The sequence below is a fragment of the Dermacentor variabilis genome, chromosome 2 (genome assembly GCF_050947875.1).
Source record: "Dermacentor variabilis isolate Ectoservices chromosome 2, ASM5094787v1, whole genome shotgun sequence".
NCBI classification, from domain to species: domain Eukaryota; kingdom Metazoa; phylum Arthropoda; class Arachnida; order Ixodida; family Ixodidae; genus Dermacentor; species Dermacentor variabilis.
The window spans coordinates 148600238-148612960 of NC_134569.1; the positions used below are offsets into that span (position 1 = coordinate 148600238).

Sequence of the window (12723 nt, forward strand, 5' to 3'; positions counted from 1 at the left end):
CGAATGACACGACGACAGCCTCATCACCTGTGGCGGTTAGCTGTATGCAACACGTAAGCCATGCGCGATCCTGGTCGAGGGGAGAACGTTGTCAAAAGGCGCAAAGAAGCACGATACACGTCGAAACGCATTTCAGGCTTCGTACCCATTGTGTCTCAGCGGCATACTGAGGGATTTTCCAAGAATGGGCACGCGTACCCAGCGGTAAACGTGCCCATTACGTGGGGCCCCAAGGTGCCTATACCGCACTATAAGTGGCGACCCAAGGTGTCTATACCGGGCCAGACATTAGCCCAGCAACAAGTTTGCCATACGCGCACCTATACCCGGCGGCCACACGTTGTCTACTCGGTAATACAGCAGCCAGCACATACCCAAAGTACTACTCTGGACATTGTCGAATTCTGCAATGGCGGCACTTTGATCCAATCAGAGAGGTCCTGGCAGCCGTCGGGGCCAATCAGAGCTGACCATATTGTGAATTAGACACTGTTCAGAATAGCACCCCGCGTGCCCAAGTTGTTTATATGTATAATTCCCAGGGTTAGTTCTAGTAGATAAACATAAATACTCCAGAAATTGGATGGGGAAACGGCGCCGCGGTACATAACTGGTAAGAGCATCGCGCGCGTAATGCGTAATGCGTTTTGTATACCACCTGCGACAAGTTGTTTTTTTTTCATCCACTTTCATTTTGATTAATTTCTCATTTCTTCAATTCAATTAGTAAGTACAAGTAATTTCCCCTACGTTGTCCTTGGTGTTCTTGTTTGTTGGTTTCTTATGATACAAAAACTGCGACGGCAAATCTGTATTCTAAATTTCGCCGCCCTTGCGTATCCCAACGCTCGCCGAGGCGCCAAATTTTGGGGCCCCTACTGGCCAAGCTCTCTGTTAGTTCTGGTGGACTACTAGCTTCGGAAATACCATCCCATATTTTCTTTATTTCCACTAAACCCGCTTTATGGGCAAACCTGGAATGGTCTTCTCCTGCGTGGTGTTCTTGCCGATACAGCAGCGTAAGTGAGTTTGGTGGCCTGTTTTATACCGCAGGTGGGACTTAAGTTTTGTGTGCTTGTGTTTGTGCCTGTGCTGTGAAAAGAAATGACGGAGGCTGCTCTCCCTTTGATATGCAACTGGATAAAATAACCTTATGGAGAAATCGTCGTCTGCTCTTCCAAATGCGCTGCGCACTTTGACTGCCACACGAATCGAGCATGTTCATGTCAGAGTGGTAAAGTATATCATGTTTTACAGAAGTACGCGAAGCTTGGATACTTGGTTTTATGCAGACATTCTTTTGGCTACTTAGGCTTGCGTTGACGATCTAAAAGCTGCACAGCAGAGGATGGGACGACGGACACACATTAAGCTGGACGACTCCCTGTCTCTCCCGTCTATTTTGTTTCATGCTGGTGGCCTGTGGTCTGTGACACTTTATGACGTCTCAAAATGATCGACACCGTCAGCACCATTTACTGTTATTTACATATGTTGACGTTTTGATGACGCCAATTATGTACTGTACAGAAAAAGAGGGAGGCCTCTCCTGCAGACAAATATCCGACTGACCCTGTCTTGTGTCAGCCGATTACACGTACGCTATGGCTTGAATTCATGATGGACCTTATAATTCATCTGGGAGCGACTATGCTTTAATCTGATATAATCCTGCATCCTTTCGTTCATGTCGCCTTATTCGCTTAACATATCTTTTCATGCAGGGAACCCTAATCACACGTTTCCGACGACGGCCCCAGCGGTCAATCCTGGTCGACTTCTTGCTTATCGTGGCTGGCCTGGTGCTGGTGGTGGTCCTTCTCTATTACTGGCTGTCCTGACGCCCGGCGCAAACCCTACACCTAGCAAGGATGCTGTGATCGGCGCCATTTCCTTCCGCCCACGTTTGCCCAGCGTCACATCCTGGAGCCCCACAACGCCAAAGAAGCGGTGCTATGTGTAGTGTGACAGCGAGCCTCGCGAACAAACCCACCAAACACAGCCTAGACCTGACTGAACGAACTGAGTGCGGTGAATCTGTGCACGTGAAACCGTCTTGCGTATAGTTCAACCCGTTGGTGCTGTGGACGTTGTGCTTCAGTTTTATAGGACAATGTTCGCATGATCTTGGAATGGTTACCATAGATGCAAGACGCATGTTCCTTGTTCTGTTGTAGCGTTAATCACGTATGCTGCACCTGGCTTTAGTGGTTCTGTCGTAGCAGATTCCAAAGTCCAGAACTTGTCACAGGGATCATCGCCGAGCGAGAAATAATTTTTGAGGGACCACGTTGAGGAATGAGCGGGGCCAGAATTTTGTACATGGATGTGTATTCTCGCTTCGAAACTACCGCAGTCCTCACGCGCAAAGCTTGTGATTGCGCCCGTGACGAAATGGGCTGACTTGGTGTCCTAAACTGTGCGGATCGCGCTGTAGCGGCGGCCGTCGAGACACTGCATTTCTGTTCCTGGACTTGTTTGTGTGAATACAGTGCGTGTTTTGTGTGGGTGTGCCCCGAGCCGTTAATATCGAACATGCATTTATTCTTGAAAGAAAACTACGGTTGAATACAGTGTGACACAATAGTTATCCACGCAAGGTGCAGGGGAAGTCTTACGCGGTAGCTGATAACAAAGAAACGAGATATCAGAAGGTACTCCACCACATGAAGACTTCCGCACGCAAGGTATTTTGGCGTCGTTAGTTTAATAAGAATTTGCTGGGTTCACAATATGTATCGGCCAATGGCACTAATTTTCATGCAATTCAAGCAAACACACAGGCCAACTGATAAAGCTTTTTTTCTTTTTTTGACCTGGGAGAAAATACTGAGCTGGGCTACACCGGTAGGAAATGCGCTAAAAGGTAACGAGAGCAACACAGGGTGAATGCAAATTATCAGGTTAGGAAAAAGTGTTAATTAAGAAACAACAATTAGTCTTAAATATCCTAGGTGAAGATTTTTAAGAGCGGCAATGTTCAGAATACGCCCAGTTAGTGACTCCGGGGCAGAAATATTCCATGAAACGTTCACTCAGAGGAGTAACTTTCTTAGTACCTCCAGATTCAGCCACCAGTACTGCGTTAGGAAAGCTAAACGATGCAATTTGTAGATGTTTTTATGAAGTAGTTCGTAGAGAGTATTCTCTGTAGCTGCTACCGCCTGACTGAAAAAGAGCACTTACCTTCCTAGTTTGCGCAGGATATCATGCCTTAACGCTCATAGCAAGGCTACTCAAGCGCACGCAGGTAGGTTCAAGTGTATATTGCATTATTGCGTGATAAGTTTCCATGTTCCTTAAGCTAGAGTAGGGCAGTGTTAGCGTTGCTATATAGCCGATCTCCTAGCTAACGAATGATGCAGATAAACATTTTCTTCAAGCATTGATGCCGTGCAGTGTGTAAGACGGTAGAAGTGCAGTCCGGGCATATGCCATGCTGGGACCAACCGACCCTAAGCATCCGCCACTGCAGACAGCCAGGTTAGATATTTCTGCTATATTGGAGGCGAGCTTCTAAGACGAGAAACGGAAAGTGGATTGCCTGAATTGTCGGCCGTCCATTGGGTGTGGGAAGGGTAGCAGCTGTGAAGCTGCGCTTTTTCTTTCCTTTTCCTTTCTTTATTCTGCCCTGCCTCAGCTGCGTCTAAATTTCGGATGAAAACTTGGAGTGCGAAGCATAGCTAATGCAGCAACTAATAATGCGAATTGTGCGGAAAAGGTTTAAGAAACAGCTATGGAGGGTTTTTATTTCCGTTTGCCGGCGCTTCTGTCTTTTGCAGTATTTTTTCTGTCAGAACTAAAAGCTCGAGGCCAGTTCTCCCAAAGACACTCCGCGCAGAAGGCTTTATTCGCGGTACTATGGTTCCTGCGGTCTACTTTAGGAACGCTGCCCGCTACAGCTCTATAGTGTACGCGGTTTGTTTGTGTCTTCTCCTCTCTTTCTCTGGCCAACGGCTGTCTCTCTCCTTTTAGTCCGCTACTCCTTCGCCCCGTGCAAAAGAGCCACCGGAACTACATCAGGCTAACCTCCCTGCTTTTCTATGCATCCTTTTCTCTTTCTCTCTCTCTCTTGTCTGTTCTGTTTAATGCCTCATATACGCAGAAGTTGCAGTATAGGGTTGCACGGAGCCGTAAGGTTGATACAGTCGGATGACGGCGCACAGGTTTAACGGGTAGCACCGGCACCGAGAAAGCCAGCCACAGACGCTTCTGGCTTTCCTGATATCGTAACTGTGCGCTTTGAAGCGTGAAATACGGCCTACCAGCCTTACGTCCGAAACGACCGGTCTTTAGCTGTCAGATCGGGGTTTTGCTTTCTGATGACGTTGTCCATTGCGTCAAGGGCCGTCAGAGAAACTCCCGGCGAGGTTATTTTCTACGGCAGAAGCGGCGCGGGCCGCGGCGTCATTTAGCGCACTTCCGGTGGAGACGTGTTGAAAGAGGGTTCCCCAGAGACGCAGAAGGCACCGTATGGGCTTGTTTTAATGTGTGACGATAATATGCAGGAATGCTTTAATGTGTGATGGTAATATGACAGGAGAAAGTGACATAAGCCGCTAATAAAGACGCCAGTGGTGCTGGTTATTTTTACGCGGATTACCCGTAGATTCGCTACACGTATTTATTGCGTCCGGATTGAATGACCAAGCGGAAGGTGTCTTAGAGCCATTAGGCGTACTGCGCAGCGCTTAATCATACACCATTCTTTAACTCGACGCACGTTTAACTCGCGCCACATATTTTGCCTCATGGTTTGCGCCTGCTTAGTGTAAGAAACGATGAGCTCCTTTTCTGTCGTTTAATATCCTTTCTCTCTTGCTGCTCTCGCGGCCCAGTCAGGTGGCAGCGGCGGCTGTGCCGGGATCACAAGCCGTGCACGACTATCTGTTGCGGTAATAGAAATAAATGGCCCGTAATAAGCGTTCGTTGCTGTCTTCGGGAGAGTCACTCTTTATAGATGCTTATTCGCGCCCTGGATTGTTGTGCCGGGCAACGCGGTTGTCATGCTATTGTTATTCGAAACTATTCGGATCGTAAAACTAGCCACTGAAACAGCCATGAACACGTCACGTATGGCATTACGTACCATTGGTGCGCAAAGTTCGGGGCGCAAATGCCTTTCTGAAGAGACTATAACACTACAGTACACCACCTGTGCACGCACAGTGTATGACTTTCCGGGATAATTCGCTTAATGATGCAGCGATGTTTAATATCCATACTCTTTCATCGCTATAGTGGAAGATGTTGGTCATGCTTCTTAACTTTTAGTACGGATATTCGGAGTCATTTGCAACGATATTCAGATCTGTCACAAATACCGCCTGTAAGTTATTCCAGTCTGACGTATGCGATTTTGTTCCAGAAGAGCAGATTACTTGGGATCGATGACCTGTTTTTCTCGAATACATGGTAGCCGACGAAATGTGGCGTGTATGGACGACATGTTATTGGGCGCATTTGCTGCACAGGGAGCACAATGTATGTCGCCTATGGGGCAATAGTATATTTGTACTGATGCAGACAGTAGAATGTGCACTTGCGCTGAACAGACCTCGCGTAGTTTTCTTAGAGGTAACTGTCGTGCATCTCTCACATTAGCATATCGTAAGGATGTGCTGCAGCAGCTGCACGTTGTTGTCTAACATCAGCATACTTGTAGAAGCTACTAGTCAAAGACTGCGCAAAATGTAACCGGGCAGGCGTGCGCACAATGTTGATCCTGAAAGTTCACTGAAATATTTCCGACGCGCGATTTCTCTTCGTCGTCGTGGCGGGTCTGCTCGATGCGCGCGTGTCTGATGGCACCAGCCCCCGGAAGAATTCTAGGGATCCCGCTGCAGAGCCCATGCAGTTGACGATGGCGCCGGTATGGCAAGTTGCACACACATTTCATTGAATCCCTGAAGTAGCTGATTAGCTACTGAATCCCTGAATAGCTTGATTTGGTTAGTCGATCAGTGCATGGTCCTGGCGTGTACGGCCTATTTTTTTGCAGCATCACCATGTGCCAGTCAGTGTTTTCAGTGTTGTTTTTTTTTTTGTAGAGAAGTCCACAGTGCTCTGGGCCACAAAGTGTAGTTACTCGGTCTGACTGTCTGGAAAAACCAAACCGATTAGATTCACGTTGAAATAAACGACCCACTATGACTTCGCCCGCTTAACATTTTGACGAGCCGTACACAACTTTCGTTTTCTACAGGCATGGCCAATTGATCTGGGAAAATATCCCAACACGTCCTTCGAAAATGCCATAGTTGAAAAAACAGCGATATCAGTGGACGCCGATTGCAAGACACTGTGAGTACTGGCTGAATTCTAATCGACAGTACTCGGAGGGGAAACCGAGGCATCGTTAAGCAGTTGACACATTTTTGCGCAGGCAAATCAGGTATTGTGGCAGAGTGAAGCGTGTGCTCATGCAGGGGGCACAGTCAGTCAAACGTGAATCGAGCAGACTCTGGATAACTTTACTGACGTTTCGTTAAGCGTCGCATTCATTATAGTGTATCTACTAGTACTGTGTGTCGCCATATAGATGTCATACATTATAGTTGTACGCGGTTAGGTGTAAATGCATATCAAGTTGCTACTTTGTCACTGTTGATAGTACTTTCTTTCCCGTTAAATCCCGGTATTTTGTAAGTGTACATTTTGTTTTGACGATGACAAGAATTGCGCGTCTGTTTATTTTATTTTGATCCCCGTGTGTTATCGTTGGTATGTGCGTTTTCTCCCAACCATTGTTTACGGAGATAATAAAGGTGGATCTTATTTATGGAAAAAGTTCGCCTAATTATTTGCTTGTTTTGACGGTTAAGATTTCGTGTACCGTTGTTTGCCTGCAAGGGGGTAAGCAAGAAGGATGGAGACGGGTAAGTAGAGAAAAGAGCGCAATTTTCCGCTGTAAATACCTGTGAGAACGTCCAGAGCCTTGAGGTATCATTATAGAAAAGCCGAAGACCAAAATTACGAGAAATACTTCTGATTGTCCTGAGAAATGACGCCTGAACGGCGAGGTTCGTTTGCGAGCTAGAACGTCCTGTTAGTATAAAGCCTGATAGTCTACTGATGGGATCAGGTGTGCTTGGAAAGATTACCAGAGGGGTTGGAACCAGGCGCTGATGGGACGGCGACGTGATGGAGGCGGAGCGTCGGATTGTGAGTCTTACTTGAGCAGAGCCGAGGCGGTTGTGACGCTCTAAGCAGGCTGATCTTGTTACGTGCCGTATATATATATATATATATATATATATATATATATATATATATATATATATATATATATATATATATATATATATATATATATATATATATGTCTGTGGCAGTTCGCGGCCGCTGATGTACGCCGCGGCTTGACAATGCAGTCGAGCTCACCCGCGGAACCTGGACACTCGGCAGCCATTGATCAACGGTAGTGTAGAAGGGCAGGACCCAACGCCTGCGTCTCGGGAAAGGCGGAAGCGCTGAAAACTGTCCCGGTCTGTGGGACAGCGCCCTGGAAATACTATCGGCCAGAACACGGGCTGCCAAAGGACAACTGCCGGTCGGTTATCTCTAAGTCTTCGCACGTTGTCGTTGTTTTCTTGCAAACTTTGCTGCTAGAGACGTTGATGTTTCATTGTTGTTATACTCGCCTTTCACTATTTGCCTGATCGAGTCGCCAGTCGCTGGTTGCAGTCATACAGAAATTTACCTTTCTGCGATGGTTAAGGGAAAGTAAATCAGTCTCGTTCCTCCCTCTCACCCCCAATTCAGACGGCATCGTTATGTAGTGATAAAAATAGCGGTAGAATGAAAAATACCAATGATAGCTGAAACAAGTAACGAAGTAAAGGAGTAATAAATAAGCAATTTGTTGACAGGGTGACGCTTCGTCCTATGACAAAAGAAATAAAATATTTTCTGTGGTTAGCGTTTTACCAGCGACTACCTCATCAGAAGTGAGGCACGCTCTACGCATGAGGGCTGTGACAAGTGCCACCTAGCAGTGCGTTCCTGTGAATTGTGCCCGCGAATACACGCAAAACTGCCTCGAGCGGCCAGTCGAGCGGCAATTTTGCGTGTATTCGCGGGCTTCTTTCACGCTCGGAAAAAACACTTTTATGTAGCACGTATAGAGCAACAGAAAGTTGTATCGGGACTTTTCCGTGTTGCTCTGACATTTTCTCATTGACACTTCTCGTCTATTACATCTGGAAAGTTGATTAATGAATTAAGATTAATTATGCAATTAGGCCGAACGCAAAGCTATATTCTGAGTATCTCCAAGCGGCGGCGAACAACATTACCTTGATTCTGTCGAGCTACGTGGCATTCGCATATTTTTAAGTCTTAGTGCATGGTAGTTGGGACACCCTGTATATAGCTGGAGCAAGGCTGGCAGGCGAATGGAGCAATATATACTATTGAAGCAGGGCAAAGCTACGGGCCTGCTGTAGTCGTATAATTTTCTTATCAGCAGCATTTAAATGAACCCTTAAGCGCGGACGCGCGCGTGCTTGTTAGCTGATATGACGTAAATCCCAGGAATTTGCCTTCGACGCTACAAATATTACCAGAGGGAACTCTGGCGGTGCAATCGTTGAGCCACCAAGGGAATTATGGTTCCTACACGGAGTTGTCTGATCTTGGTACTTGTGGCTTCAGACGTTCTTTTGGCTCGGTTTGACCACACAGTTTATCAGTGCTTATCGGCCTCACTTTCGAACAAATTGTGTTTTCGTAAACGCAGCAGGTAATACGAGTGCGCACGTGGGTAATCATTGCGGCTTTGTTGCAATTGTAACGCAATATTCGATTGGAAATTAATAATTTAGGGTTCACAAGGTCGTCTTAAGCCATAAGAACGAAGTTTAGACAAGTGCACTAAGTAGCCACCCCCATTCCTGTGCTGACTGAAGAACCATGCTTGCAGCTCCCGTAGACATGGTGGCACAGTTCTAGTAATTATTGTAGGTAACCATGACCACGGGTTCTACCTGATCCAGGAGGTCTTACGAGCAGCGGCGCTGGTTCTCAATGTGCTGGGTGAGCCACCACATTCCGCGAGCAGTAATGGCGGCGTCTTAAGCTTCATCCTCTATTTAGTGATGAGAACTCGTATATCTGCGAATGGCCCCTTAAGCGCAAATAACGTGAGAATGCATTTTCACGAGCAGCCAGCTGGAGTAAATCGAGAAAAGCGGATGACAGCACAGCTGAAAGTCGGGCGGATACGGCGCTTTCGACGAGGTTGTGTTCACGATAGTGAATACGCAACAATTGTTTTTTTTTTCGCTGTATTTCGGAAACGCCGTCGACGAACCGAAGACGTGCCGGCTACTCGCGCATTCGTACTTTGTTGCGTGGAAAGAGGGGAAAGCCAACGTTTGCAGCCTCAGTCAGTGTAACAGGCCGTCAGACAGTCAAACGTCTACAGTTCTTCAGAAAACTATTTGTCCATATCTTATATCAGTTAAGCTGCACTGTCCAGGACTGCCCAGAAATGACCTGTACAGGTGAGGAAAGCAAGCGCCGTTGTTTTGCACAAGTGAGTTTTTGGCATTGTACATCTGGCGCGTCCTGTTTTCGCTCGGACCGTATACGCCAGTAGCGTGAGCTTCAAGCATGCGTAACACCCGCCGCGATGCTCAGGTCGAGGTCGCGAGTTGGAACCCAGCTGTGGAGGTTGCATACCAATAGGGGCGGAATGCAAGAAGACTCGCGTACCGAGTGCCGAAGGAACAACTGTAGGTGGTCGAAATTAACGCGAAGTCCCAGACTACGGCATGTCTCAAAATCAGATCGTGGTTTTGGTATGCAAAACCTAAGAATCTAATTTTGTCATGAAAGGTATGGCGAGTACAAGAAATTTCCCAGCGAATTGTTCAGCTGGTTGCAAACAGTTTGAACTACTGCCTCCGGCAAACATGCGCGCAGGCACGGTATGACGTAACTACCACAGAGGCCAAATCAGCACATTTCTTTACATCTCTTTAAATTGTTATAGTTGTCTTGCGGTAACCTTCACAATGGATACATTTTAGCACCACTGTAAAATATTAACCTGTGCTTGAACAGAATACACTAATGCAGTGACGGACGCTGCGCACTGTCTGCACCTTCAGGTGCCGAAGATTAAACCAATCTCTTTCCAAGATAAACAGAAAAATAGAGCAAAAGAAGTGCGTCTGTCTCTCTTGATGCTTTATTAGCAGGAGCGCGCACCATCCATATCTCAAATATCACTCCTTGTGGTAGCATTACACAAAATTGTAGAGGGATAAAAAACTGGACTTTCTATAATGTGCTCGAAGAGCCATCTGGTAGACCGGCTATTTAATTCCGGTCTTCGCACTGCATTTCATTGTGCAATCAGTTTAATTAAACGAAATGTTTCTTTAACTGTATTGGTATTGAGAAGTTCCTTTTTTTATCGAGGAAACGGGAGTAATAACTCGCTGGAGACTGAGGCACGGGATCTCCGGCGCTAAAGAACAAGTTACTACGAAGGAATATTGTTACGTTTGGAGTAATCGCAGAAGGTCGGAGGCCGGAGTCATTGTGGTACCGACGCCAAGCAAAATTCCACCGAGTCAACGTGGACACTGAGAGGCTGATAGTGACGCCAAATTAGAGGTGAGCGACACGACGGATGTTCTCCCAAAACTTCAGCGAAAGGCGCCAAGACTTGGAGAAGCTTCACCTGCTGGCGAGCTTGAGCCATCGTTGTCTCCCCGGTCGTCAGTGAAACACTTGGTCAGGTATGCTTGCTTACCCATTTCCAGGGTCAGCTTGGGGGCGGCGCATGGGCTTTGTGTCAACCTTGTCCTTCTCAAAGGCGATGTGCTGTGCTGATACGAACCATCGGACTGGGTGACTGGAACATTACCCGTTCGTTTCCCTAGCAAGTGATCTAGGGAAGACGGAAAGCTTTTAGGGACATCCTGAGTCTGTGTAGTGTGCTCTTTCAGAACAGCTGGAGCTGCAGCACCGGGCAGCCACCCGGCTTTGCGTGGGCATTCCTCGCACCTCGCGGCTCGCTGCGACCCTTGCTGAGACGGGAGCATGACCCCTGTCGCTCCTCCTCTTGCGACAGAGACTCTGCCATGTTGACCGCGTCCACCCTGCTCCAGATAGCAGTGCCCTGCTGTCCCGCCTGCGTTCGCGACCCTCATCACAGATAGGGCGTCCATGCTGCCTCTACGAGGAGGCGATTGGGAACTATGATGGGCATTACAGCTGCCCTTACCTAAAAGCTGCTCTCTATCACCACCGAGCTGTCGGGCGGCTCCAAGGGGCGCTCTCCGACCTTTGTCCTGCAGCAGACGGCTGCCTCTTACTTGCACGAGGGCCACGGAGGTCACCTCCCGGTCTTCGTCGACGGCTCAGTAGTTCCAGTCTGAAGTTCGGACTGGAAACGGTGGCCTGCGTGGCACCTGCTCTGCGAAAGACTAAGCTGTGTCGCATCCCATCACACACGAGCTCTACTGCAGCGGAGGAGGCGGGCCTCCAACTGGCCGTCGCCCTGCTCACGAAGGAGCTTACTGACACGCCGGTAGCCATCTTCTGCAACTCCAAGATGGATCTCCTCAGTCTGTAGAGACCGGTGACGGCCAGCATGGGGGTCGCTGTCCTCTCGACCCGGCTGGCAGCGCTCCAGGGCGCAGGCTGCCAATTGTCCCTGCCCTAGATTGTTTTAAAAGGACGTCTTGTTGGGCGAGTTGGCCGCAATTCATCTTGGTTACTAGGCGCGAACACACACACACAAAAACAAAGCAGTAGACTGTCCCGTCTCCTGCCTTGCTTCTTGTGTGTATTCGCGCCTAGTGCCCAAGATGAACTAGATTTTTGCGCACGCAGGTATCCCGGGCAACGAGGAAGCCGACGCCATGGCGAACAGCGGCCACCGCGGCGCCGTCCCACTGAGCCCTGCAGTCACAGCCGGGGACTTCACCAGGCACAGGTTGTGATGGCACCTGCATACCTGGCACCCCAACAAGCGTGTGTCTCTGGGCTGCCCACCACGGCCACTCCCGCAGTGCGGCTTTGCGCACAGGGAGACTTCACTCTTACTGCGCCAGAGGATCGACTGTTGCTGTACAGGAGCACGACGCTACCGGCTTGGACTCGCCACCTCTCCAGCTTGTGCGCTGAGTGGAGAACCTGAGACGCTGCGGCAACTCCTGCTCGTCTGCCCGGCACACCTTCGACAGCTGGGCCAACTTCTGCAGCATTTCCGTCGCGTGGGGCTTACGGCTGGCACGGAGCAAGACATCCGCTTCGCCCGCTGAAACCAGCTCCCGGCCATTCGACTTCGTCATCCTTTTGTGCTGCAGAAGTACTACCAAACAGAGAAAACAAATTCAGCCAACTGTGAATTTGGGGCAGAATCCAACTTTTTCACGGCGCGATTTCGCATGCGCCCTTCCCTAGCCGATTAGTGGCGAAACGTTTTGGAATGGACGCGCACGCGGCCGCGTGGCCTGAAATTGGGGCAATGTCCCTGAAAAAAAAAAAATCGGCCACCATTCCACTCTGTGAAGGTGGACGACCAGCGAAGCTGTATATATGGTATAATGTACAACACAGAGGTACATAAATATTTTTGTGTTGTTCATTATTTCACGCAAGCTAAAAGCTTTGTGGCCGCTATGGTAGACGGCCAAGGGTTCCGTGACGAACGATGGACAAGTTCTTGGTGAAGGTCAAGTCCGAACACGAGCGCCTCGTGAA

General features: G+C 48.5%; 1 protein-coding gene across 2 annotated transcripts in view; it reads left to right on the top strand.

Moving 5' to 3' along the window:
- The window catches only part of LOC142572836 (bcl-2-related ovarian killer protein-like), a 208038-nt gene extending 196054 nt beyond the window's left edge, over positions 1-11984 (top strand). The window contains exon 3 of one of the 2 annotated variants that reach the window (XM_075682224.1): positions 11851-11984. In XM_075682224.1, the coding sequence (XP_075538339.1) occupies positions 11851-11916 (66 nt within the window). In that variant the 3' untranslated portion in view covers positions 11917-11984. Of the gene's footprint in view, positions 1-1724; positions 6782-11850 lie in introns of those variants that run through there. The other variant, XM_075682223.1, reaches the window with a different exon arrangement.
- Positions 11985-12723: the final 739 nt, after the last annotated feature.